This window comes from Delphinus delphis, chromosome 8 (genome assembly GCF_949987515.2).
Source record: "Delphinus delphis chromosome 8, mDelDel1.2, whole genome shotgun sequence".
NCBI lineage: Eukaryota > Metazoa > Chordata > Mammalia > Artiodactyla > Delphinidae > Delphinus > Delphinus delphis.
The window spans coordinates 65,944,424-65,970,017 of record NC_082690.1 but is presented as its reverse complement, the minus strand read 5'-3'; the positions used below and the strand labels follow the sequence as shown (position 1 = coordinate 65,970,017).

Here is a 25,594-nt window from a genome sequence, read left to right as displayed (position 1 = left end):
ACAGAGTGAAGTAAGTCGGAAAGAGAAAAGCAAATACCGTATGCTAACACATGTATATGGAATCTAAAAAAAAAAAAAAAAAGGTTCTGAAGAACCTAGGGGCAGGACAGGAATAAAGACGCAGACGTAGAGAATGGACTTGAGGACACGGGGAGGGGGGATGGGTAAGCTGGGACGAAGTGAGAGAGTAGCATGGACATATATACACTACCAAATGTAAAATAGATAGCTAGTGGGAAGCAGCTGCATAGCACAGGGAGAGCAGCTCGGTGCTTTGTGACCACCTAGAGGGGTCGGATAGGGAGGGTGGGAGGGAGACATAAGAGGGAGGGGATATGGGGATATACATAGAACTGATTCACTTTGTTATAAAGCAGAAACTAACACAACATTGTAAAGCAATTATAATCCAATAAAGATGTTAAAAAAATGAATTACAAAACTTTTGAGTAAACAATCTCCAGCTTAGCTCAGTTTCTTCCAAATATTTGCATATTTTTATAGATGCTAAATTTTCATATACAAATGTACTGAGCAAAAAAAAAATGACACAAAGTTACACATAAAAGTTGGTAAAAGAATTTTATTATGTGGCTTAGGTAGGTCTTTGCATACTACTAACAGAAAAGCATTTTTCCACATCTTACTCAACCTAACAAATGATATATTTGTCGTTTTATCTACATGGCTGCAGTATTACACTATTGAAGAAAACCTTCCTTTCATTTGTACTTTGGTGCAATTATACAGTAGATACCTCTTCCTCCAGAAAATAAAAATATTCCTGATCTAAACTTGAAATGGAACAAAGACATTAATACCAAGTTCCTCACACCACTTGGTAAAAGATTGCAATAAAAGTCCTAATAATATGCTGCTTAACACACAAAGAAGATGAGACATCTGCCACAGTTTCAGTCAAATCTCGGGAGGAATGGTTCAGCATGTGGGTTTATCTTCCTGGGGTTTTCACATATGATAGGTGGAACTGTACCATAATAAAGAATAGTCACCTTTTTCTCAAGAGACTCAAATATTGGACTCTCGCAAGGGAAACATCTTTTGGGACATAGTAACGTACAAATGGATAGGAGAAAAAAATTGCCTTAAGAAAAATCCACCACTGTTTGACCAAACACCTGAAATGTTTTTATCACAGCTTTCATATATTAAAAAAGTTTCCTGCGGAGGTGAAGCTTATTCATGAAATAAAGCCTAGTCGCTATCATCTGAACCATGTTCTGAGCCCTGATCCGAGGCCTCGTTGTTGGATCCCTCGGGTTCGGATTCATTGCCGGAGCCTCTGCCGGAGCCTCGGCCGGACCCCTCGTTGTCAGATGCTCTCTCGGAGTAGTGGTCCGACTCGGCGCTGGGGGACGCGGGCTGAGAGTCCATCTCAGAGCCCCCCGAGCGGCTCCGCCCGGACTGCAGGGATTCGTTGTCAGACTGTTCGGAGCCCGAGGGCCTGCGATTTCTGGTCGGCTGGTCGCTGTCTGAGTCCTCATCTGAGTGCTGCCTCCGGGGCCGCCGGGGGCTGCCGGCCTCGCTGCCGGACTTGTTGTGGTTCTCGTCGGAGTCGCTCTCCTCCGAGGAGGCGCCCGTCTTCCGCCGCTGGCCCTCGTCGGAGTCGCTGTCGCTGTTGCGGGGATGTCTGGCAAAGACAAACGCTCGTTAGACCAGGGTTCTGGCCAAGGGAGCCTCGACAAACCGGGGATGCGCTTGAAAATAGAAGGGCATTTGATGTCTTGACCGGATCGCTGTTGACACAGGTGTTCGTTTTGTGATATCCTTTGGTGTGCTTTTTTGTAAATGTGATAGGGTTATTAAGAGAGGATTAAAAAGTTAAAAAGAATAAGGCACTTTAGCTCTGAGACAGAACATAGACAGTGAAGGGTGACCGCACTGGTCATCCCAGGCACCCTTCATCAGAATGAAGCATTTCTCAATTTCGTACGTAAAATTATGAAAAGGAAGGGATACATTTATTTATCTTTATAAACCAATACACAGCGGCAGAGGTGCAACCTGGGACCTCACTGGGCTGCAGAGACTCTGAAGAATGCACTCTGTCCCAAGGCTGGCTGGGAGGGAAGCTCCTCTGCGCCACTGCCATCTGTGCTAGAAGATCGCTGAGGAGCAAAGTCACCCTTTCTGTCCCAGGATCTGCTTCTGCTCCGGTGCCCTCCGCCACGACTAGACCTACTCAACATAGGAAGCTGGGGCTAAATAAAAAGGTTCTGCAGCTTGTTTGTGTACTTTTGCCAGAGTTCCCCCTCTACTTATCAGATGTTAAGGGCAGGGGACCTGTGCTAATGCTTGGGGGTGCAGTGGCACCCAGGGAATTTTGGCTTCTTGGAGGAAAGAACATTCCCTTCACCACTGTCACAACTGCTCCCCCACCAGAGCTGTGGAGAGGAGCACATGCTTCTCGGGCATATTCCTTAGTTTTGGTTTTCATAACAGATATTCCAAGAAAGGAATATTAAATCCTACAGGGTCAGTCTAAGAAGGGTGAGGGAGGTGAACCATACTACTCTTCCTAGAAATGAAAACATCCCTGTAGACCGAAGAAAGGCTCTTTGTGCTTACATCTGAAAGAAGAAACCTAGACACACATCACATAACTCATTCTGTATACACGCTAAGGGCCAGTGGGCCCCGGGATCTAATTCACTCCATTCCATCTGGCCAAATAAGCAAACACTTCATGAAGGTCTAACCATCACTCTGTAATCAGTGGACCAGGGTAACACTGTGGGCAAGGGTGAAACAGTGTTTTAGGGAAAAGCAATCCAAATCTGTGTCAACCAGCATCTTCAGAGAAAAAGGGAACTGCAGATCTTTACAGATCTTACCAGGACCCTTAGCCCCTTCGACATGCTAACCTCTCACCCCTGCCTCACCTCTAACCAACCAAGACTCTCTCTTCTTTTTATTTTTTAAAAAATTCTTATTATTTTTATTTTTTATTGAAGTACAGTTGATTAGGACTCTCTATTCTTCTTCTAAGACTTAAACAGCCTTTCTTCCACAAAAAAACACCTCAGTAGTTCCCCCCACTACCTAAACTCCAGATTACATGTGGTCACTGAAGAGCAATAAATGCAAAATATAAGTGATAACCCTTTTCCCACTATAATGTAGTTTTGGTTTATTTGTCATTTATTTGTCATTATTTGTCATTTATTTGTCATTAGCACTGTCTCGAAAGTACAAATTCCCTGGGGGCAGGGTCGATGTCTTTATCCTCTGCATCCCCAGCTCTCAGCTTGCTATCTCATAGCATGGATGTTCAAATGTCTGTTGAATGGATGAATGAAATGATGGCCGTCAGAAGAACCCAGCATAGTATGGTATTAAGAGCCTTAGTCTAGGAATCCAAATGCAGAGCTCGAGGGGCAAGTTCAGTACAAGTAAAACAGAATATTGTTTCACCAAGTAGGCTGTGAGCTAGAGGAGTCTACGATAAGCCCTCCATAGAGCAGGCAGTGCTGAGTCATCCCTGCCTGACAAGGGAGGAAATGGTCAAGAAAGTCCCTTTCTCCCTGTGACCAAGATCAGGCTACTCTTAATACTTTAAGCCAGTCAATGGCAGTGTAGCAAAATGATAGAAAATTTCAGCTAATATTCACGAAGAAATGAGATTTCAAAATAGGTTTCCTTCTTTAAGGGACAAACATTTAGTAGGACAAAATGACAAGACTGGAATGAGATGTGTGCTCAGGCTTCTTCCTGCTCTAAGATTCTAAGAAGCTGCAGAGATGACGCTTTGGCACAGTGACCACTCTTGGTTATCCTTCACTAGGAGAACATAAGTGAAAAATTCCTACCCTTCATCAGCAATTTTCAGTTTATCTTCATCGGATGAATCGTCACTTGATGATATTATGGCTTTGGATTTTATTTTTCCCTTCATTGAAGGAGGCAGACGTTCTGGCTTGGGCTGAAGAAAGAAGATCAAACGTAATAGATTAGTCAAGACTCTTTATGTTAGGATGTCTTGTTAAATTGGGTTTGCACTGCAGTGATACTGATACAATCAAACTGCAACCAACAAACTTCAAAAACAAGTGTCTGTGCTTGAAGACACTGCAGGGGAAGAATGTATTCTAGAGTACCGCAGTCTTTGATGCCTACTGGGGATGAAAACCACAGAGCTGGACACTTACTGCCTTCTTCTTCTCTGCTTTTGGTAGACGGCGCTTTTTCGATTTGGGGCCATTTTCTGTTTCATCATCATCAGATCCTTCATCTCCCTTCGGAGGTCTAAAATAGTGAACACCAAGAGAAAGTTTGTCAACGTTCACTCGTGCCTATAAAACCCAAGACTTCTGTGCCATTCAAACAGTATTAGTCATTTTGAACACCCTTCTTTACAGGGGCTGGCCTCGAGCAGACTGTACACCCCTCAAGGGCAGAGACCACAACTTACTCTTGCTGCACATGGCTCGGGAGTCTGCAAAAACTGTATTTATGCCATGTCTGCTGACTAACTGAGTCACTTTTAAGCCCTCTTACTAATCTAAGATGAGCGTGAATCTTGCCCTTGGTGAGTGACAGAAGATGTGAGAAAAGACCCAGGCTCCAGACTCAACCTCCTTCCCCTCCTCTTTCTTCCCTTCCAACTACTCATCCCAGGCCTGCTAATATCCAGCCACAGCTTCAATTCCACAGGTCTGAATGAATTCCACAAGCAGAGCCAGACATGGGTTGGAAAGAACAGGTCTAGCTAACACTGGAGGTTCCCGGACACAGAAGCACCATGAGAGGAACAGACAGCTTAGGGGCACTTCCAGGTGAGAGGGGGGCAGGGCGCCACTTATCCTAACAGCGGATGGCACTAGGAGGATTAAAAGGCCCTTCTTTCACATAAATTCACATTTTATACATCCTGTAAAACCAGGAGGTGGGCCATCGCTACTTTACAGAGAGGAAACTGAAGCTCAGTGGCTTTTCTAAGATTTCAAAGATGGACAGTCAGTGTGGACACACTAACGTTTCTCATCCTAAACTGCATAGATTTTCCAATAAATATTGCAATTTTCAGTCATAAGAAAGGCAATTATTGACTGACTCGGAGCACTCAGAAGGAAAGCTGTGGACATGTGTGGAGACTCCAAGCACGCCGGGAATTTGGTAGTGGGGTCCATTTTAGGATTAAAGTAGGAAATGGGGGAATGAAAGGCTTCCCTGTCTGGGGGGATCAAGTGATAAAAAGGTGTTCACAGATTCTAAACCTAAGATTCAGAAGGTGAAAGGTCTTTTGCCACTTTCATGAGGTGGTTTAAAACCCAGGTGATTTAAAAGGTTATTCCATGACACTACCTTCTCCTCTTCTTCTTCTTTCTCTCGCCACCCTCCTCCTCCTCGCCTTCTTGCTCACTACCACTGCCCTTCCTTCTCTTCTTCTTTTTGGATATAGGCAGGTCATCATCGGTGTCATCGTTGACAAACTCATCAAACTCTCCTCCCTTCTTGGACCGCTGAAACCCAAACAAGACCACAGTCATTGCTTTCCTGGCTGGTGGAATGTGGGTGGAATGCTAAGGTATGAAAGAGGCCACTTCCCATCAGTCCTCTAAGTCAGAGGTCTCCGACCCCTGGGCCATGGCCCGGTACTGGTCCGTGGCCTGTTAGGAACCGGGCCGCAGAGCAGGAGGTGAGCGGCGGGCGAGCGAGCGAAGCTTCATCTGCCGCTCCCCACTGCTCCCCATCGCTTGCATTACCGCCTGAACCAACACCTCCCCCCAACCCCTCCCCACTGCCACCATCCATGGAAAAATTGTCTTCCACGAAACCGGTCCCTGCTGCCAAAAAGGTTGGGGACCGCTGCTCTAAGTCACGTGGAAGAAGCGCATGGTGAGGCCCATACTTTAAAAACTTCTAATTGGGATGAATGCCTCAAATAGCAAAAATCATCAACTACAAAGTTGCTACAAGGTAAACTGTACTCAGCTAACAGTGAAATGCATTTCTAAATACTGGACACCATTTAAAGCAGTCTCTGTTGGAAAACTAACTTTTAGCAAAGGAGGAAGCCAAAGCTCAGGACTAAGGACTGAGTGAATTTAACCAATTAGCTTCGTTTCTAACTGGAGTCATATCTTACCCGTCCACCACTGCCACCTCTTTTCTTTTCTTTTGTTGCTTCAGTCTCTCCAGTAAACATAAGAATATTTTTGGTCTTCTCTACGTACTGGGCCCGCTGTTCCAAAAGTTTCTTTTGCTCTTCTTTTTCTCTGAGACGTTTCTCTTCCTATGAGGAAAAAGAGTAGGAAAAAACCTCATCACAATGTTCTTATGACAGAAAAAAATCATGGCTACCATCAGAAGAACTTCTTTTTTAACATACAAAGTGTATGTATGTACACCTTTAATTCTAGTATAACTGCAAACACAAAACATACCTGTTCTTTGAGAAGTTTCTGCCTTAACAGTTCTTTCTCTTGTTCTTGTTTGGCCCGCAATTCCCTTTCTTCTTCGTCCTGTTTGCGCGCCCTGGCCACGTGGTACTGGGCCTGGCTCAGTAAGTCAGAGCATTGCCTAGAACAATCCAAATATAGAGAAATATGTATGTAGCTAATATACTTTTTATTAAAAAACTCAGAGCATCTGTATTCCTTACACACATTTAAAAGTTTGAAGCAGGATCATTAGGTGATACCTATGGGAAGTCTTTTTTTTTTTAATTCTTCAGCCCTTTTCTTTTTTTTAATTTTTATTTTATCTTATTTTTTTTGGCTGCTTTGGGTCTTCGTTGCTGTGCGCAGGCTTTCTCTAGTTGTGGCGAGCAGGGGCTACTATTCGTTGTGGTGCGCGGGTTTCTCATTGCAGTGGTTTCTCTTGTGGAACATGGGCTCTAGGCACGTGGGCTTCAGTAGCTGTGGCATGTGGGCTCAGTAGTTGTGGCTCACGGGCTCAGTAGTTGTGGCACATGGGCTTAGTTGCTCCGCGGCATGTGGGATCTTCCCAGACCAGGGATTGAACCTGTGTCCCCTGCACTGGCAGGCGGATTCTTAACTGCCGCACCACCAGGGAGTCTTAATTAGGAAAATTAACTTAGTTTCTCAGAAGCCAATACTGTCAACTATGTTAAGTTTGCAAATTATAACCGTCCTCCCAAAGCACAGCTAAAAAGATTCCCGACACTATCTTTACATGTGACAGATTCAGGAATCGTGTCTTGATTCTGACTACATAGCTGACATTAGTGAAATAGAAAAGTATTTTCCCATACAACTTAAGTACTTGAACTTTGCCATATTCCCTGAAAGGACCCTTAGGAAAAAGCCTTGGTCCAGGTTGGAGTGTCCCAGAGAGGAGTGTGAAAGACTGACCTCTGGAAGGTCAGAAACCCATTCACTACTGTGTCACTCTCCCAGTCCACACTGCTATCACTGCCTCACCCAGAGTCACCTTCCATAAATAGTACATTACCTGGCTTCTGTAGCAGCAAGGGCCAAATCAAATCTCATTTTATCTCCAACTTTACTCAAGTAACTGAAATATCTAAATAGAATGAGAAAATAAAATACTTTACTTAAAAAAAAATTAATGAAATACACCCTTTAGATTTTTAATCTGTTCTTAAAAAAACAGTCTGAGAGGAGGCTTACATACTGATTGAAACTTAATGAATACTTAATACTTAAATGAATGTATTCATGAAGGGCTGTTATCTCAATAGGAAAAATATATATACAACTCACTTAAAAAAAGACTCTCATCAATATACCACTCAATATTAGTAAGTTCTTGGTGATAAAGTTAACGGTATCAGTAAATTCACAAACCACCAAAAATCAATTCCAGCAATGAATATTTACTAAACACCAAATTTACTAAATATGTCAGCATGGAGATTAGGAGGCTTAAGCCATGAAAGCACTTACAATCTACTAGACAAGGCAAAGAATAATTAAACAAGAATTCAAATAAGGCTGGACAAAACCTGAAGAGATGTCAGGTTTTAATTTTACCATACACTGAATTACTAAATAACTACTGTAAGGTTACATAAATTTTGAGCTGAGCTGAATAAATTTATTCAATATTTAAGAGGAAAGGTCTTAATCTCAGCTTAAGTAAAACTAATATCACATAAAAAGTCACTAGTATAACAAGTAAAACCAGCGTAAGTGGAGTCTAAAAATTTCTAGTGTGTAAAATGCTGGGTCATATTATTGACAGGTCAATGAAAAATCTAGGGCAAGTTTGCAAAGCCAGCCAGCCAGTTCTAGGGGTCGGACTACATGATCCAATTCTATCAGGATCCTGGCTACGGTTGGGTGCCACCTGGTGGAAGCAGTCTGCTTTGGCTTAAAAATCGCTGGAATGATTCTAATAGAGAATGATTGTCTTTTGAGCCATGTGGGTTTAAAGAAACAAAGCATTTCAAAGGTTGTTCCTACAAAATCTTACCTGTGTGCAAGCTCCAGTTCTTTCACAGCATTGAGTACTTCCTTCAGATTACTCTTTTCATCTTTCAGGACAGAGGTAGCTAATCTTTGCAGGACCAAGGCCACATTAAACATAAGAACTGTATCACTGGGTGCCACGTGTCTAGCCTATAAACAAAAACAAAGCAAATCTTTCATATGGTATAATGACATGAAAAGGATTTTAGTCAAATAGAGTGTTAGGTGTGTAAGCATGCGTAAAACAGGATAAAAAATACAATGCAGCATAGAATTGAGTTCTCTTTTTTACCTTCAGCAGAGTCTGTTTGCATTCCTGTAACTTGCCACACTTGAAGAGAGCCCGGGCCAAATAGAGCACAACTTCAGTGTTCTGGTGCTTATAGAACTTTCTGAGGCAGTTTTCATACTACAATAAAAGAAAACGTTAATTAAAACACAACAAGGATTAAATGATATTGTCATTTTGTGACAAAATTTCAAGCGATTTTAAAGCTATGTGAAAAGGTATTTTGTCTTTTGAATGGTTAATTTCAGAGACTAATTTGAGAACGATATTTTACACTCACCAGCATACATTTTTCATAACATAAAAACCTGGCAAGAAAAATTACATACTAGAAATAGTTTTTCCATTTGAAATTTCGACCAACACTGAAAGGTTAAACAGATTCTTTTTTTTGTATCTTCAGCAATACTATCTAGAACAGGCTCACTGACAACTTATTAGAAGTCATACACCTGGCTCCTAAGGTGCTCTACCACCTTTCTTTAGGACTGGTGGAAACTACTGGCAATGAGAATGATAAATCTCACTGTTCTTGCTGTTAATTTCTTAGTAAAACCAATATAGCAATACTGGTATTAATTTTGCTGTGAACATATCACTTTCTGACCATGGAACACATCTTATCATAGGTAAGTTCTTTTTTGTGGAAGACGGTTAGACGGTTTTTCCCTGAATATCCCTAGAAATTAATTTGCACATCAAGAAGGCCCACCTCCAAAAACACAACCTCTGAGACTACCATATGCAATCTGGGTTCTGTAAGTCCCTGTGACCAGAACCTTTCCAATATTCTGAATACAATAATACCCATCCTTTTTAGAAAAATGGTTAACCACTTCCCAGAACCTATCTTCTTTTTTAAAAAAAAATAAATTTATTTATTTTTGGCTGCGCTGGGTCTTCCTTGCTGCACGTGGGCTTTCTCTAGCTGTAGCAAGAGGGGGCAACTCTTGGTTGCAGTGCGCGGGCTTCTCATTGTGGTGGCTTCTCTTGTTGTGGAGCGTGGGCTCTAGGCATGCAGGCTTCAGTAGTTGTGGCTCGCGGGCTCTAGGGTGCAGGCTCAGTAGTTGTGGCTCACAGGCTTAGTTGCTCCGCGGTGTGTGGGATCTTCTCAGACCAGGGCTCGAACCAGTGTTCCCTGAATTGGCAGGCAGATTCTTAACCACTGCGCCACCAGGGAAGTCCAGAGCCTGTCTTCTAACTTTGGTCAGAAACCTGTTTTTTCTGACCATAATAATTCCCCCATAAGAGCATTTTTACTTTTTACTATGCAAAAGATGCTAAGCATGACTCTTTTACTTCAAGTTCAAGTAATCAAAAAATATGAAAAGCATAATAAAATTCTATAGCCATAGGCTCTCCTGGTGGTGCAGTGGTTAAGAATCCGCCTGCCAATTCAGGGGACACGGGTTCGAGCTCGGATCCGGGAAGATTCCACATGCCACGGAGCAACTGAGCCCGTGCACCACAACTACTGAGCCCACATGCCACAGCTACTGAAGCCCACACGCCTAGAGCCCGTGCTCTGCAACAAGAGAAGCCACTGCAACGAGAAGCCCACACACTGCAACGAAGAGTAGCCTCCGCTTGCCGCAACTAGAGAAAGCCTGCGCACAGCAACAAAGACCCAATGCAGCCAAAAATAAATAAATTAAAAAAAATAATTCTATAACCATGAAAACTTATCCCCATGGAGTTTCATTTTAAGTGTAATTTAACCCTCCTGAAACTCAGTTCTCTCATCTGAGAAGAGGGTAAAACAAGCAAACGGATATTAAATCCCACTAACTTCTGGGTACTTACTGCTATGCGAGGCAAACTAGTGCCAAGTATGGTGCCAAGTATTTTTCATTCTGGATGCTCAAAAAATTCTATGAGATTAAGGTACAATTATTTCTGTTTTATAGATATGAAAACTGGCTCAGAGAAGATGTCCTTTGTCCAAGACATGCAATTAGAGGTGGAACCAGGACTCACATCTCTGTCTGGACACCAAAGACTGGCCTTAACCATATATAATTATAAGCCTCTGAATAGACACAGTGTCGTAAGAGATAGCACCCAGCTCCAAGGCAGGACCAGAATGGTTAAGGAAACAAGTGCTCGACAATGAACACAAAATAAAAATATCTTGAAAAATAAGACATTACCATCTGAACGGCGCTGATATATTGCTTTTGTTCCACGTAGATGTGTGCTAGGTTCAACCACACATCACTGATATCTGCCGTTGCTTCTCTTACTTGGGCAAATACATCACGAGCTTCACGGAAATATCCTTTGTGGGCCAAAACAGCTCCTAAAGTTATAAAAAGGTTCACAGAATTAGAATTTTCTAATTGTAGCCAGAAAAACAACTAGAGAGAAATTCTGATCTGCAAACATCCCTCCAAAAGCATTCATTTCACAAATTATTATGGATATCCAAACTGTATAATTACCTATGCCATTAGCAGCATAGAGATTCTTTGCATCATTTCTGAGTACTTGTTTGTAGATGGCCAGAGCTCGATCTTGATGACGCTTTTCCTATAAAAAGATACAAACATTATAAAAAAAATTCAAACAAGAATCAAATAAGTATCAATTTTGTTTTAAAGAGATGAAAAAGATTACCTTTTCTCTATCTCGGGTGGGCTGATGCAAAGTTTGGAGCCAGACGTTGCCAAGGGCTAGCATAGAATAAGTGTCACTCTGAGTAGCTGGTTGTTTTAATATCCTCTCGAATTTCTTCTGGCCTGGACCCCATTCTTGTTTTGCCAAATGAAGATTACCAATCAAAGACCAAGCATCCGGATGGTCCTAAAAACACACGTATAAAAAGAAGCAAAATCTGTAATTTGGATTCAGAGAGATCAATCATCTTTCCACAACAGCTGATTACTGGAGAGGTTTACAAGCTACATTTACAACAGTGTTTTTCAAACTGAGAGTTGAGATGGATCAGTGACTTGTAACATCAATTTAGTGTTTAGTTATCACCATAAGAAATGCAACAGAATGGAATACAGTAAAAATGTCAATGTACTGCCTATGGAAAGAGCACAAAATGATTTGTAAAACTTTGATTTCAGTTGTCTGTATACACACGTGTGTATGTACTAGGCTGTAGTGTGAAATCTATTTCTTACCGTGGGCCACAATCAAAACGTTTAGATGACTTCTATACCCTTTAGTATCTTTAACAAGTAAATGAAAAAAACAGGGAGATGCCAAGTCTAGAAATATGATAGCCATTAAAAGGAAAAATTGATTTACTGGGGGGAAATGGTGAAATAATTATTTTTCAAATCTAAGAGTTAATATTACCAACCTGATTAATCTGAAGAGCTTCCTTAAACCAATCTGAAGCCTCATAAAAATTTCCTTTATCTCTAGCCATGGCTCCTAGGCGCAGATAGCCTGAAAATATACAAGTTTTCATGTTTAAAATATTAGCTATAAAGTAGAATCATAATTTTAAAGTCATACTTTTGAAACAATTGTTTTTCATTAATACATTAATAATGAACAGAAAAGTCCCACAGGTGAAACTATATCAAGCATCAATATAGCTAATTAATAGCCTAATAAATTGAAGAGCAACTCTGCCACCATCAAGTCTTCCTGTTTGAAATCTCAGATTATCTCTTCCACTCTATTCCCCAGGCTAGCACCCTGGACCAAGTCATCATCTCAAGTTAAGTTATTTTAAAAGCTTAGCATTGTTCTGTTTCCAATTTCTCTCTGATGCACAGCACTGTGCTTGGCATATGGCACTACAGTGAAAGCACAGACTACTAGGGATTACTAGTTAGAAAACCTGGGCTCTAACTGCGGCTCTTCCACTTAAATAAAAAAAGTGCCATACAAATGTTGTTATTTTCTCCAAAAAATGTCACTCTCTCCAGGAAACAACAATGGCTTACTACTGCCTATCAACTCAGTTCAAATTTAGCCTGACATTCAACTAAAATCTTATTTATTTTAAATCACTTTTGCATCCATAACAGTACGACAGGGGCCAAATTGCTAGCCCCTAATTTGACCAGAGTCAAAACCTCATAGCTTTAGGTTCTTTTAAGGGAAGTACAGCATATAAAATATTTTTAGTTAAAAACCTACCAAATTTCACATTGTCTAGGTTGTAAAAACTCAAGGTAGGACATTTTTAGTAATAATTATTTCCAGGAAAAGCACTGTTCTTTCTATTATAAACATTGCAAAATGTTTATATGAATTCAAAGCAGGACCCATCATAAAGATAAACCCATCACCAAATATGCCAAGGAGTTGTTAAAAGCCTAATAAAGGTAGCTGACCCACTGAAGATGGCCTAGTCTATAAAATATGGTCCAACTGGTTTTTAGTTGTTTCTTTTTGTTTCTAGCATAAATTTAACTGAAGCTGCATCTTTTTTTCTTTTTTTTTTTTAAGGCCACAAATTTGCCTTGAAGAAAAGGGGGCAGGCATATAACCTTCAAAACTGTTTAACTTTTTTTTTTGGTCGCACCGCAGCTGCACTGCGGGGCTTACAGGATCTTAGTTCCCTGACCAGGGATCGAATCCAGGCTCCCTGTAGTGGAAGCATGGAGTTCTAACCACTGGACCACAAGGGAATTTCCTAAAACTGTTTACTACTGGTTCTAAGAAAGATTTTTTTCAGGCTAAATTTTTTGCTGCTGTTGTGGACATTTTAATACACACAAAAAAAGTTTAAAATTCCTACAGTCAACATAATTAGGATGTTCCCGTAAGATGTTTTTATATAGTTTTTCTGCTTCATGGAATTCACACATCGCCTCATACAGCCTGGCTAAATTGTATGATGTTGTAACAGAAATGGCATTGTAATAATGTTCATCATGCTCAGCTTCTGCCTTTGCACGATCCAATGATGCCAAAAAGTATTTCTAGGAGAAAGAAAAGAAAATTACATTGTTAAAAGACTTGGTTGATACATAGGAAAAAGTGTGCATTGAACTTGATAGTATAAAAGAAGGGAATATTTCTACGTTCCTACCTTTGCCTCTCCCAGATTTCCAAGCCTGAAATGGAGGGCACCCACGTTATTCAGAATCTCTGGGGGAACATCGGCCTGCACTTTCTCCTGAAGGATCCGTGTCGCTGTTCCATAGGCTGACAGGGCACCCTGTATTTTCATGGTGGACAGAATAAAGTGTAAGTGAAAATGAGAGGAAGAGAAACACTGCATTAGGCTTACCAAAAACACATCAGGTAGCAGACGGAAAACATGGATAAGTACCTGTATATCGGTCTGTTCTAAGATTTGTGCCAACTCAATCCAAGCTTCAACGTCATCAGGATACTGTTCTGTGACCTTCTTCAAATGGCCCTGGGATGAAAGAGATCATTAAGCTAAAGCATTCCAACTCTAGGGTATGACATTCAAACGTGGTGGCTACTCTACCCTGTTTGATAAGTCAAATGTTAGTTCGACTACAACAAACTCAGCTAACAGAACTGTGTCCATCATATTTCTACCAGCAATAACAAGACATGAGGAATGCGCATCTAGAGATAGCTAACAGAAAATAAAATTTTTAGATTTTTAAAACATACCTTGGCGATATCTCGTTTTTCTTGGTCTTCTGAGGCGGCATATAGAGAGCCAAGAATTTTCATAGTCTCATAATTATTAGGATAAGCTTTCAAGACTTTCTCAAAGCACTGAGATGCATTCTCTTTGTCACCTCGATAAATGTACATTTGTCCCAAACCAAAAAAAGGCAGCACAAAAGAGGATGAGGCAAACTGTGTGGCTTGATAGTAGTACTGGAAAGCTTGGTCATAATCTTCCTAAAAAATGAAATAAAACAAGGCCAACAATATGTACAAAAGTTTTTAAATGATTTGGAAAACCATTAAAGAATTAGATATTTAGAGAGGGTGTAAAGTTAACTTACCTGGACGTGGAATGATCTAGCCAACTGATAGCAACTTTCTGCTTGCATGGCCTCCACTTCTGTATTATGGAATGCATGGAGAGCCAAGTGCTGGACTTTACTGTAATCCTGAACAAGGAAGATCCAAAACTCAACTGAGTGAACCCAAACAACTCTACCAGTCTCAGTCATAAGGCTTCCCCAAATTTCACTTTTAAAATTTGTTCATTGAATGAACAATAGCAGCACTGTATCCAGAATTACAAATCATCTTCCTCATTCCCCTTGCTGATAAATTCAGGGAAGATGGGAACTAACAGTTGTACAGTACTTAACATTTCCCCAGTACTATTACTTCATTTAATCCCCACAACAATCCTTTGAGGCATTAGTCCCTATTTTTGTGATGAGAAAACCCAAGAGAGGTTAAGTCCTTTATTAACAGTAATGGAAGCAGTTACAATTTATTGAGAACTATTATATCCAAAGCCCTCTGCTAGGTATAATACTTATATTAGTTCTAAGCTTAATCAACCTCCCTGTAAAGTGTGTCATTATTACCATTTTATTGATGGGAAAATAGACACTTAAAGAAGTAAAGTTTGTTATCTAAGGTGAAAAGCCAGAATCTCGATTTACTGGGTTGTTGTTTTTTTTCTGACTCCAAGGCTATGTTCTATCACATGAGGTTAGCAAGTGCCAGCACCTGGACTTGTACTCAGCTCTATTTGAATGCATGGGTCATGACCTTTCTATTAGGCCTGACTTTCCTTTGGATTAGTCTCCCAAGTGTCTCAAAGTCAGAGTTCATACATCAGGGGTAGAAACAACTTTCCAGTTTTAATAGGAATGTGTTTTATTCATTTGACTAGAAATCTGGTCTGAAGTAGAGTTTTTGTTTGGTCAATGACCACTTTCGACATTATTTTTTTTAACATTAGAAATAATAATGGGATTGCAGCTTTTATCAGGAACTGAGTGCTTCACATTAGATAAGTATTTAATATGCATATTACATTTAATCCTAACTACCATCCCTCATATCCTATACAGTAGGTATTATTACTATTTTATAAGTGAGGCAATTAAAGTTTAGGGAAATTATTAGTTTATTTGCGCAAAGCAACAGAACTATATACAATGGTGATGCCAGAATTTGAACCAAGTGATTCAAACTCCACACTTTTAATTACATGACACAGCCTTCTGGCTTAATTTATATACTGTTCACTGGAACGAGCGTATGGAAATACCCTGCCTACCTTCTAGGGCTGTTGTAATGACAAACTGAGAAAACATATGTAAACATGCTCTGTAAACCTTAAAGACATATATCCAGTGCAAGATGACCTCATGACACCTGGCACAGTGCTGATCACAGATCAGGTGTTCAGTAACACCCAAATATACTGGCTTGATTTACATATTTCACCTACGTAATCTTTTCTTTTTCTTTTTTTTTTTTGCGGTACGCGGGCCTCTCACTGCTGTGGCCTCTCCCATCGTGGAGCACAGGCTCCGGACGTGCAGGCTCAGCGGCCATGGCCCACGGGCCCAGCCGCTCAGCATGTGGGATCCTCCCAGACCGGGGCACGATCCCGCGTCCCCTGGATCGGCAGGCGGACTCTCAACCACTGCGCCACCAGGGAAGTCCATCACCTATGTAATCTTTAAGGTTCTGAATATACTGATTGTTCTCAGTAGAAGCAAGTCTTTATCTTCTGCAGTGGAAGGGTGACTAGCATTGAAAATTAAAAACTGAATTATTCTCATTTGGTTCAAGGAAGCTGTCCCAACTGCTGTGAGCACTGACTACTAGATATGCCCTCAAATATTTAGAATCATCCATCCTCTGTTTTTGTGCTGTTGCTGTTTTTCCAGTAAAAACCAAACTAACTTGTGTAGCTGTTTTATCTTAAACAGTAACACTTCATTTACATATGAGATACATTTCCATCCTCTCTTTAAGTAGTTGTCTTTTAGTACTAGAACAGCTATAGCATAAAGCTTAATTAATAATTCATTATGAAAGGGGGGTATGCTTCTACAGCCAGAGAGAGTAAAGCATCATGGTGAATAGCTGTGTGACCTCAGGCTATTAACTCTTGCTTCCATACATCCACAAAATGAGGAAAATATTACCTACCACATAGGTCTATTTTGAATATCATATAAATTCATAGCATGCACTATTAACAGTACTTGGCATTTTACAAGCATACGATGCATATTAATAGCAACAATAACAGCAACATAGCATCTATTACTAATAAGGATTGATGCAGTTTTGTGAACTCTTACCTAAACTGCTATTTAATTAAAGTTCTGGGTATAATTTAGTACCTGGTTTAAAAATGACTGATTAAACTCACGCTTACTAACTATATAAAAACTCTTTTAGTATTTGAGAAACCTAGAATGCCACTGCTTCTACAGAGCTGGTGGCAACTTAAAAAATTACATCATGATCAACATGTGAAAATAAACAACCAAAAATTTCACCATATGATACACTCTTACTAAACTACTAAGACCATTTCATAGATCTGTGCCTGTCTTCTTTCAGCTACCTAGTGACCTTCTTCTAAAAACATAGTTCAAGAGCTCTCTCATTCTTGGTGATGAAAACTCTCCTTAATCACTTCCTCTTTCATTTCTTTACCACAGCAGAGCAGAGACCTTTATTTTTACATTTACATTTGTTCCCATATCTGTGTTTTCTATGAAATGACTCCTTGAGTGCAGAAACCACATCTTACTGAACTTCACATCCCTATCGCAATGTTGGGTACAGTACACAGGGTCAATAATTATTAAATGAATGAATGAATGAATGAACAAACATACCCAGATACTAATTAGTATTCCCAGATACTAATCCAAACTCTAACTTGAAAAAAAACTCTTGATTCAAATTTCTTTCCAAGTTAAAAAGATAAAGTATCACCTGCAGTACAGAAAAACAAAAATCAGGATTTAAAATTAAACAACTTTAATAAATGATTTCTCCTACCTTTTTGAAGAAAAAGTGATTTGCCAAGTGGTTCAATACCATAGGGTTGCTAGGATCAATAGTATAGGCTCTGGAAAGAAGTTGGACACCATTTTTGATGGAATCAGCCTAAAAGAAAAACAATGATGGTAGGGTTGAGTGAAATATTACTTAAATAGCACTTTTTCAAAGTTTCCTTTATAGTTGAAGAAATAAGATTATACAAATCTAAGTTCAGATAGCAAAATATAGCTCTTGTTTTAGTTAACTTTCATCAGGGATTAAAAAATTTCCAACAGTGATGGTGAGAATGAAAATTGGCATAGCCACTGTGGGAAACAGTATGAAGGTTTCTCAAAAAACTAAAAACAGAACTACCATATGACCCAGCAATTCCACTCCTGGGTATATATCTGAAAAAAACAAAAACACTAATTCGAAATGATACATGCACCCCAAAGTTCATAGCAAGATATGGAAACTGCCAAGATAATGGAAACAACCTAAGTATCCATTAACAGAAGAATAGATAAAGAAGATATGGTATATATATATATATATATATATATATAATGGAATACTACTCAGCCATAAAAAAGAATGAAATTTTGCCATTTGCAGCAACATGGATGGACCTGGAAGGCATTACGCAAACTGAAGTAAGTCAGAGAAAGATATATAATGTATGATATCACTTATATGTGGAATCTAAAAAATACAACAAACTAGTGAATATAACAAAAAAGAAGTAGCTTCACAGATATAGAGAACAAACTACTGGTTACCAGTGGGGGGAAGCGGGGAGGGGCAATACAGGGGTGGGAAAGTGGGAGGTACAAACTACTGGTGTAAGATAGGCTCAAGGATGTACTGTACAACATGGGGAATACAGGTAAGATTTTGTAATAACTGCAAATGGAAAGTAATCTTTAAAAATTAAAGAAAAAATAATAAAAATAAATTCAAATAGTGAGGTAAACTTTTAGAATTTAGGTTTCTTAACAAACTTAACTGCAGAAACACTGCCACTGGAAAGCATTTCCTGCCCTTTGAAATTGGGTGCATGTAGTAAATATACTTGATATCACTGTCCTAAATGATTTACTGCTAAGGCAAATAACAGAAAAGACTCCAAAAGATTGCATTTTTTAACAGCTCTGTTGAGATATAATTCAATACATAATTCAATACTACTCACCTGACAAATCAGTCAGGAACTAGACAGTTTTTTCACTCACATACCTCTTTATTGTTGAGTTCTAGAACAGCCAGTCCCACCAATGCTCCCACACATTTGGAATTGAGTTCCAGGGCTCTGCTGAATGCCAGACGAGCCTTCTCCAATTTGTTAAGTTTCACAAAGCAATGGCCCATTCCTAAACGAACTTCCGCTACAAAAATAAAATCAAGTCATTCAGTCTGTCAAACTAGGGCATTTTTAGGATTAAAATTTTTTAAATGCTTAAACATTCTCTATTTACAAGTTGCAAAATCGCAGAATTAACTTCAGTATAACTACACTATAAAATCTTCGGGTGTATCACAAACTTGGTTTCACTGGAGGTCAGAGCATACCACTCTCCCCTTACACCTCCCAACACTTACCCCCTCATCAAGGATACCTTTCTCACCATAGAACAGAACACCTGTAATAGTGGTATTTTTCTTGTCTTCCAATGCTCCTGGCTACACTGCACCTTCATTATCTAATTTTTAAAGAGCAATTTTTAAACAGAGAACAAAAAGCTTCATTAAGGTCTTAAATATAGTGACTGACTACATGCACATCTGCAGAGCTATGCTTATAAATGCTTCCCAATTCCAAAGCCATGCCAAAACACAACCATGTTTCTAAGGATAACCTCTCCACTGCTCACTAGTTCCTACCCCTTCTCATCTAAGGACACTGCTCCTGCAACCCTGCCCTATTTTTCCCACATCATCAAATTTTCCCTCTCAACTAGATCATTCTCATCCATATACATTCTCGCATCTTAAAAAAATCCCCTCTTGATTCCATTTCCCTTTCCAGTTGTCAACTCATTCCTACTCTTCCCTAGATAGTAAAACTCCTTGAGAGATCTACATTTGCTGCCTCCCAATTCCCTTCCTTCCCTTTTCTCTTTTGACTCCACCCTAATGAGTATCTCACCTCCACCATTCCAGTAAAACTGCTTTATCAAGGTCACTAATGATTTGTATGCTGCCAAATCCAATGATCAACTTTCATTCCCTATTTTACTTGGCCTAACAACAGAATTTGACACTGACACCCTCTCCTTCTGGAAACATTTTACATTTGACTTCAAAATTTGCTAAATGAATGAGATTTTGGAAAGAAAACTAGTATAGGGCAAAAAGATTATATTATGATCTACTATGCAGCTTTTGAATCAAATACCAATATTTTAAGTTGGATCATACACAGCCTAGACTTACAGTTTTTCTCTTACCTGGACATCCTGGGTTAGTTCGCAAGGCTTTCTTATAGTAAGCGAGAGCTCCTCTGTAATCCTTCTTGTTGAATGAAATGCAAGCTTTACCTGTAATGATTTTTAAAAATAAACATGCACTTATTAAAGAACACAAGTCTCATATGCTCTCTACTAACTCACCTAAATCAAATATATCTCTCAGTAACAAACACTTGAAAACAGCAAAAATGATTTCATATCTAAACTTGTTTTCCATGAGGGTATATTAATCTATGCCTATAAATAGAACGGTACTATATTATGTTAAATGTTATAAAATAATTAAAGTAGCTTAGAGTTGTCCAAATAGATTGTTTATTGATGCTTTAGAAGTGTATAACAAATTATGCTTAACTGGTATACATCTTATTTCTGTAATTTCAACAGAAATAATGATCTATTGTAATAGTTTTATTTTTAATAAGGTAAAGCTCTTCTACTTTGCTGCCCAGCCCAGTTACTAAGGAGTCATCAACAAAGAAATACATTCTAGGCACAGATGAAAAATATAGATTCCTAAGATGGTTGCCAAAAGTGACTTACCAAGAAGGGCTGGAATATTATTTGGAGACTGGTTGAGTACGAAATGAAACTGTGCATCAGCCTGATCCATTTTGTCACCTTCAAGTAGGCAGAAGCAGGCTCTTCCCAACAAATGGTTCTGAAAAAGTAATGCATCATCTTAGACTTGACTTTATCCAGGACTAACCACAATTTAACACAAATGTGTAACATGAAAATAAAAACCATATAGGAAGGAAGCAGATCATCACACAAATTCCTTTATCACTGTAATGTGTTTAAACTACCAGTAAGCAATTCTTAATTGCAAATTGAGGAACTATCCCAAAATGCAAGTTGTCTGTGCCAGGAACGATGACAAAAAGAAAAGTTCAAACTCCTTAAAATATGCTTGAAGTTCACCTGAGGATGTTGGAATTACCAACTCAACATGTGGTTAAGTTTCACATGCTAAATTTGCCCATATTACTTCAACAGTATCAGGACCAAAGAAATTTCTATTCTATTAAGGAACCCTTCTTTTTGACTATTCTTATCAACTATGTTATTTTAAGAAAAACTGAAAGAAAATCTGTTGCCTATTATACACATTTTACTTTCATGCGGTATTTTTTTCCCTTTCATAAATTCAAAGATATCTGATTTAATTTACCTGATCATACATAATAATTTTATCTGCCATCGTATACAATAGGGTTGCCTGTGTAATAAGATCTTTCTTGTTGTCCTTATTCTTCTCCTTCCGAGCCTGTTGTACATAATAGGCTGCCAATGTATCCAAGCAAGTCATCTGGTCTTTTTCATGGTCTCTATAGTCCAAATTGCCATCTATACGCGCTGCTTCCAACAACTTTACAAACTCTTCTGTTTTTCCTTGCTTGTAGTATTCCAGCTATAAGGTAAAGAATCAAACTAGAATTACTAGAGGATATGTCAATACAAAAAGTTGTACACAAATGTTTATAGCAGCTTTATGTGTAATAGCCCCAAACTGGAAACAACTAAATTGTTGAGCAAAAGGTGAATGGACAAACTGTGGTCTATCTGTATAACGGCTACTGCTCGGCAGTAAAAAGGAGCTATTGGGTACATGCTACAACATGGATAAATCTCAAACTAATCTTTAGTGACAAAAAGCAGATCAGGGGTTGCCTGGGCACTGTGGAGGGGCAAGGGAGAGGTGGGAGGAAAGTTTTAGGGGTGATAGATATATTCATTATCTTGATTGTGGTGATGATTTCACAGGTGTACATATATGCTAAAAATTCTCAAATGGTACATATGAAATATATGCAGTTTACTATAGATGAATTATACCTAATAAAGCTGTTTAAAAAACTATGATCACTACAAATGCTTCCATCTTCTTACCTAGCAATAGCTGATTTCAAACTAAATCAGAGCCCAAGAGAGAAAGCAATAGTGAGAGGGTATAAAGAATTCCAAACAGAAAACTTGGGTTCCAGTTATAGATCCATCAAAAATTGTCTGTGACTTTGGGTCTGCTGAATAACTTCCCTGGGTATCTGTTTCATTTATTAATAATAAAAGGAATATCCACCATTTATTAACCCCTTACTGTGGGCCACAAACAATGCCAGGAGCTTCATATACATTATCTCTAATCTGTACAACCACCCTTAAGGTGAGTGCTAACAACCCCCTATTTTAGATGAGGAAATAGGCTCAGAAGGTAGATCATTTGTCTAGTTAGTAGCCGAGTTGGAATTTGAACAAAGGACTCTCTAATCCCAAAGCCTACATTCTTTCTAGTGTAACAACCTACAGCCCACAATGCTTTATGAATTTATTTTACTACAGGTTCCATGCTAACCCTCCAAGACTTCAATTTTCATGTAAGTGCTGTTAAAGGAGGCATTTGTACTAAAAAAATACTAAGTTCCCTTCTGGTTTTAAAAAATATGTGACAAGCATTAATGTCTTGTTCTCCAAAGACCAGGAAAACTTAGCACTTCAAGTCAGGAGGGCACTGCTTGTCACTGAAAGTATCTCTCTGTAAATCCATACTTAAACTCTTTAAGAGTTAGGCTTAAAAAAAAAAAAAAAAAAAGACTTAGGCTTGAGCACTGGACACAAGCCCGATTCCAGATCTACTTCTCTGACTCTTCAAGGTCAGAGGCCTCCTGTATATCTTTATGTGAAAGGGACCTGTGACAAACTTGCTTAGGAATAATGATCAAAGTATTTACTGTATTTTATTCATAATCATTTACTATAATGTTCCCACAAAAAAGAAACATCATTATGCAGCTGGTGCTGGGGAGGGTAGAGGGTGTTAGATTGTTTAAATTGTGGCACCTCGTTTTTTCTCAGTTTATCTACAAACCATAAGCCAGTCTTCACTGAGTAATCACTAAATAATCAAATGCTCAATATAGAGTACTCTTTAACTTAAATGAATTCTGCTTTCACCAACATATACTAATTTACCAGAGGCCAACACATCACTTAGTAAACTTGCCTTTAATACAATTAACTTCCATATACATGGTACTATCATTCACCCAAGCTGGCTATTACTGTAACTGAAAACAGAACCACGTATTTTTTCCAGTCAACATATAAAAAATATTTGTTACATGAATACTCACCGCCAAAGCAATCCATATGTGCAATTGTGTGTGTTCCTGTTTCAGAATACTGATAACTTCATCTCCCTCCGGTAACTGATCGAAGTCAAGTTCAATGACCTAAAATACAAAATGTAGGTTTTAACTCTTATTTTTCTTTTTAAAATTCACATTTCTTCTTTGACTGCTGCTTTCCTAAAGATACATCAGTATGGTTATACACAGGATTTGTGTTCACTTTCAATAGGGCTGAACAAGCATACGTTAAGAAACGTTTAAGGAGCATATGACAAATACGTTATATGGTAATATTAAAGCATAGCAAACAAACCCTGATATTTGTCCTCAAATCACTAGAACTATAAAATGCTACAAAAGCTTTTCTTACTGAAAAAACTAAAAGGAAACCCTGCGTAACGTATAATGCAGGTAAAGTACAGATAAACACCCCAGAGACTCAGGCCACAGACTCTGAGATTCGGTCTGACAACTTTTTTTTTTTTTTGGCTGCATTGGGTCTTTTGTTGCTGCACGCGGCCTTTCCCTAGATGTGGGGAACGGGGTCTACTCTTCATTGCGGTGTGCGTGGGCTTCTCCTTGCGGTGGCTTCTCTTGTGCCTAGAGCACAGGCTCTAGGCATGCGGGCTTCAGAAGCTGTGGCTCGCGGTCTCTAGAGCGCAGGCTCAGTAGTTGTGGCGCACGGGCTTAGTTGCTCCGCAGCATGTGGGACCTTCCCGGACCAGGGCTTGAACCCGTGTCCCCTGCACTGGCAGACGGATTCTTAACCACTGTGCCACCAGGGAAGTCCTGGTCTGACAACTTGAGAAGCACAGTCCTAGAGGCAATGCAAAGTTGAGTGCCACCGTACACACTAATCATGGAAGCATCATTTGTGTCACACACACTCCTGAATGTGGCACAAAAATAACAGTAGGAAAATGTTCTGGAATTAGATAGTGGTGATGGTTACACTACTAAAAACCACTGGATTTTACAGTAAGTGAAACATATCTCAATATTGTACCTCAATCAAAAGTAAGAGTATGAGATATCGAATAAGACAACATCAATTCTGAGGACTTTACTCAGACAAGCCACAGGCCACCCATAAAAGAGGCGACAGGAAGGGAAATGGGGTTAATTCTATCAGCACACTGCAGCGGCTATTATCTTGGGGTCTCTGTTTCGTTGATGGAGCCTTGTGTGGCAGATGTGGTGCACCATGATACTCGAGTTTCTAAGGGAGGAAGGGCGACATCCTATATATTCCCAGGGAGAGACACTTAGTTTGAGTAGCAGAGAGAACACAGTGACATCTGCGCCCACCTCTGCGATCTATGAGGTGCCTTACATTTTATCAGGCACTGTCACACCCCTGCGCTCCTGAATTAGGAAAAGAGCAGAGTACTGTCAAATACGGACAGGTTGGTGGGGAACTTTCAAGAACTCCTTCTCGGGGTGGCTTCGAGGTTGCGCGGACCTGATGTTCCCAGCCTGGGAGGGCGCTGGGGCTGGGGAAAGACGTGATAGGAGCTTCGGCCGGGTAGCTGGATCTGGGGAGAGGGTGCTCTCGCTTCGGAAACGAAGTCGAGAGAAAGGGGGAGGGGGAGATCTCCAAGTTCAAGGTCCCCACCCTCCCCCATTCTCTACACTTACCTCGTCAGTGTCCCGGAGGGGAATCTCAATGGAGCCCCGCGACATGACGAGATCAGAAGGCGAGCGGGCGTTCGGCCCCGCCGCTCCGCAGCTGGTGCTCCTGGCTTCTGGCTCGTCCAGAGGCTAGCGGCGGCTCGGGCTCCGGTCGTGACTGCCGCCCCGCGGCGCAGCCGAAGCTCGGGCTTCTCCTTCCCGTCAGCAGCTCAAACAACGAACAGCAGACGGCGACCGGCGACTTCCGGCAGCCCCGCCCCCTGCCCCGGAAACTTTCCCCGCGGGAGGGCCTGTCCGATGGGAGGGTTTCTCCTGTGGCTCAGGTTCTCCGACTTTAGGAGGAGCCTTTCAATAGGATAAGTCTTTGCAGGTGAATTTTTAAATTGTGCTTTACCTTGTCATTTATTAAAATAAGGCTTGTTTCTGAAGTAGTAGGACATCTGATCATTAGTAAAACATTTTAGGCTTATAATTTGTCATTATATTTTTCTGGGCAGTTGTTTTATGATCTATGTCATAGTTTCTTCTAGGTGTTTTTTTTTTCCCTTATCCCTTCCCCACCTCTAGGTTTGTTTTTTTTTTTTTTTTGCGGTACGCGAGCCTCTCACTGTTGTGGCCTCTCCCGTTGCGGAGCACAGGCTCCGGACGCGCAGGCTCAGCGGCCACGGCTCACGGGCCCAGCCGCTCCGCGGCATGTGGGACCTTCCCGGACCGGGGCACGAACCCGTGTTCCCTGCATCGGCAGGCGGACTCTCAACCACTGCGCCACCAGGG

General features: G+C 40.2%; 1 protein-coding gene across 2 annotated transcripts; it reads right to left on the bottom strand.

Annotated features, from left to right (window-relative positions):
- Positions 1 to 555: 555 nt before the first annotated feature.
- On the bottom strand, positions 556 to 25,029 carry CTR9 (CTR9 homolog, Paf1/RNA polymerase II complex component). Of its 2 annotated transcripts, XM_060018492.1 has the most exons (25): positions 24,827 to 25,029; positions 23,192 to 23,290; positions 21,232 to 21,471; positions 20,601 to 20,718; positions 20,037 to 20,126; positions 18,826 to 18,974; positions 17,605 to 17,712; positions 14,613 to 14,720; positions 14,269 to 14,505; positions 13,952 to 14,041; positions 13,709 to 13,837; positions 13,415 to 13,598; positions 12,020 to 12,108; positions 11,323 to 11,508; positions 11,148 to 11,235; positions 10,857 to 11,005; positions 8,710 to 8,826; positions 8,422 to 8,567; positions 7,438 to 7,509; positions 6,408 to 6,543; positions 6,110 to 6,256; positions 5,326 to 5,483; positions 4,170 to 4,266; positions 3,831 to 3,943; positions 556 to 1,651 (listed from the first exon to the last, which is right to left on the bottom strand). In XM_060018492.1, the coding sequence occupies exons 1-25, from the start codon at positions 24,869 to 24,871 to the stop codon at positions 1,216 to 1,218; spliced, it is 3,531 nt and encodes a 1,176-aa protein (XP_059874475.1). In that variant the 5' UTR covers positions 24,872 to 25,029; the 3' UTR covers positions 556 to 1,215. The 2 variants fall into 2 exon arrangements, with proteins under 2 accessions (XP_059874475.1, XP_059874474.1); XM_060018491.1 differs by having other exon boundaries at positions 13,709 to 14,041.
- Positions 25,030 to 25,594: the final 565 nt, after the last annotated feature.

Excerpts from the sequence above, each read along its gene's own strand:
- CTR9 (XM_060018491.1), bottom strand. The coding sequence starts at position 24,871 with ATGTCGCGGGGCTCCATTGAGATTCCCCTCCGGGACACTGACGAG. Across the intron at positions 14,506-14,612 it reads CTAGATCATTCCACGTCCAG|GAAGATTATGACCAAGCTTT; the intron begins GTAAGTTAACTT and ends TTCATTTTTTAG. Across the intron at positions 6,544-7,437 it reads CTTGCTGCTACAGAAGCCAG|GCAATGCTCTGACTTACTGA; the intron begins GTAATGTACTAT and ends GGATTGTTCTAG.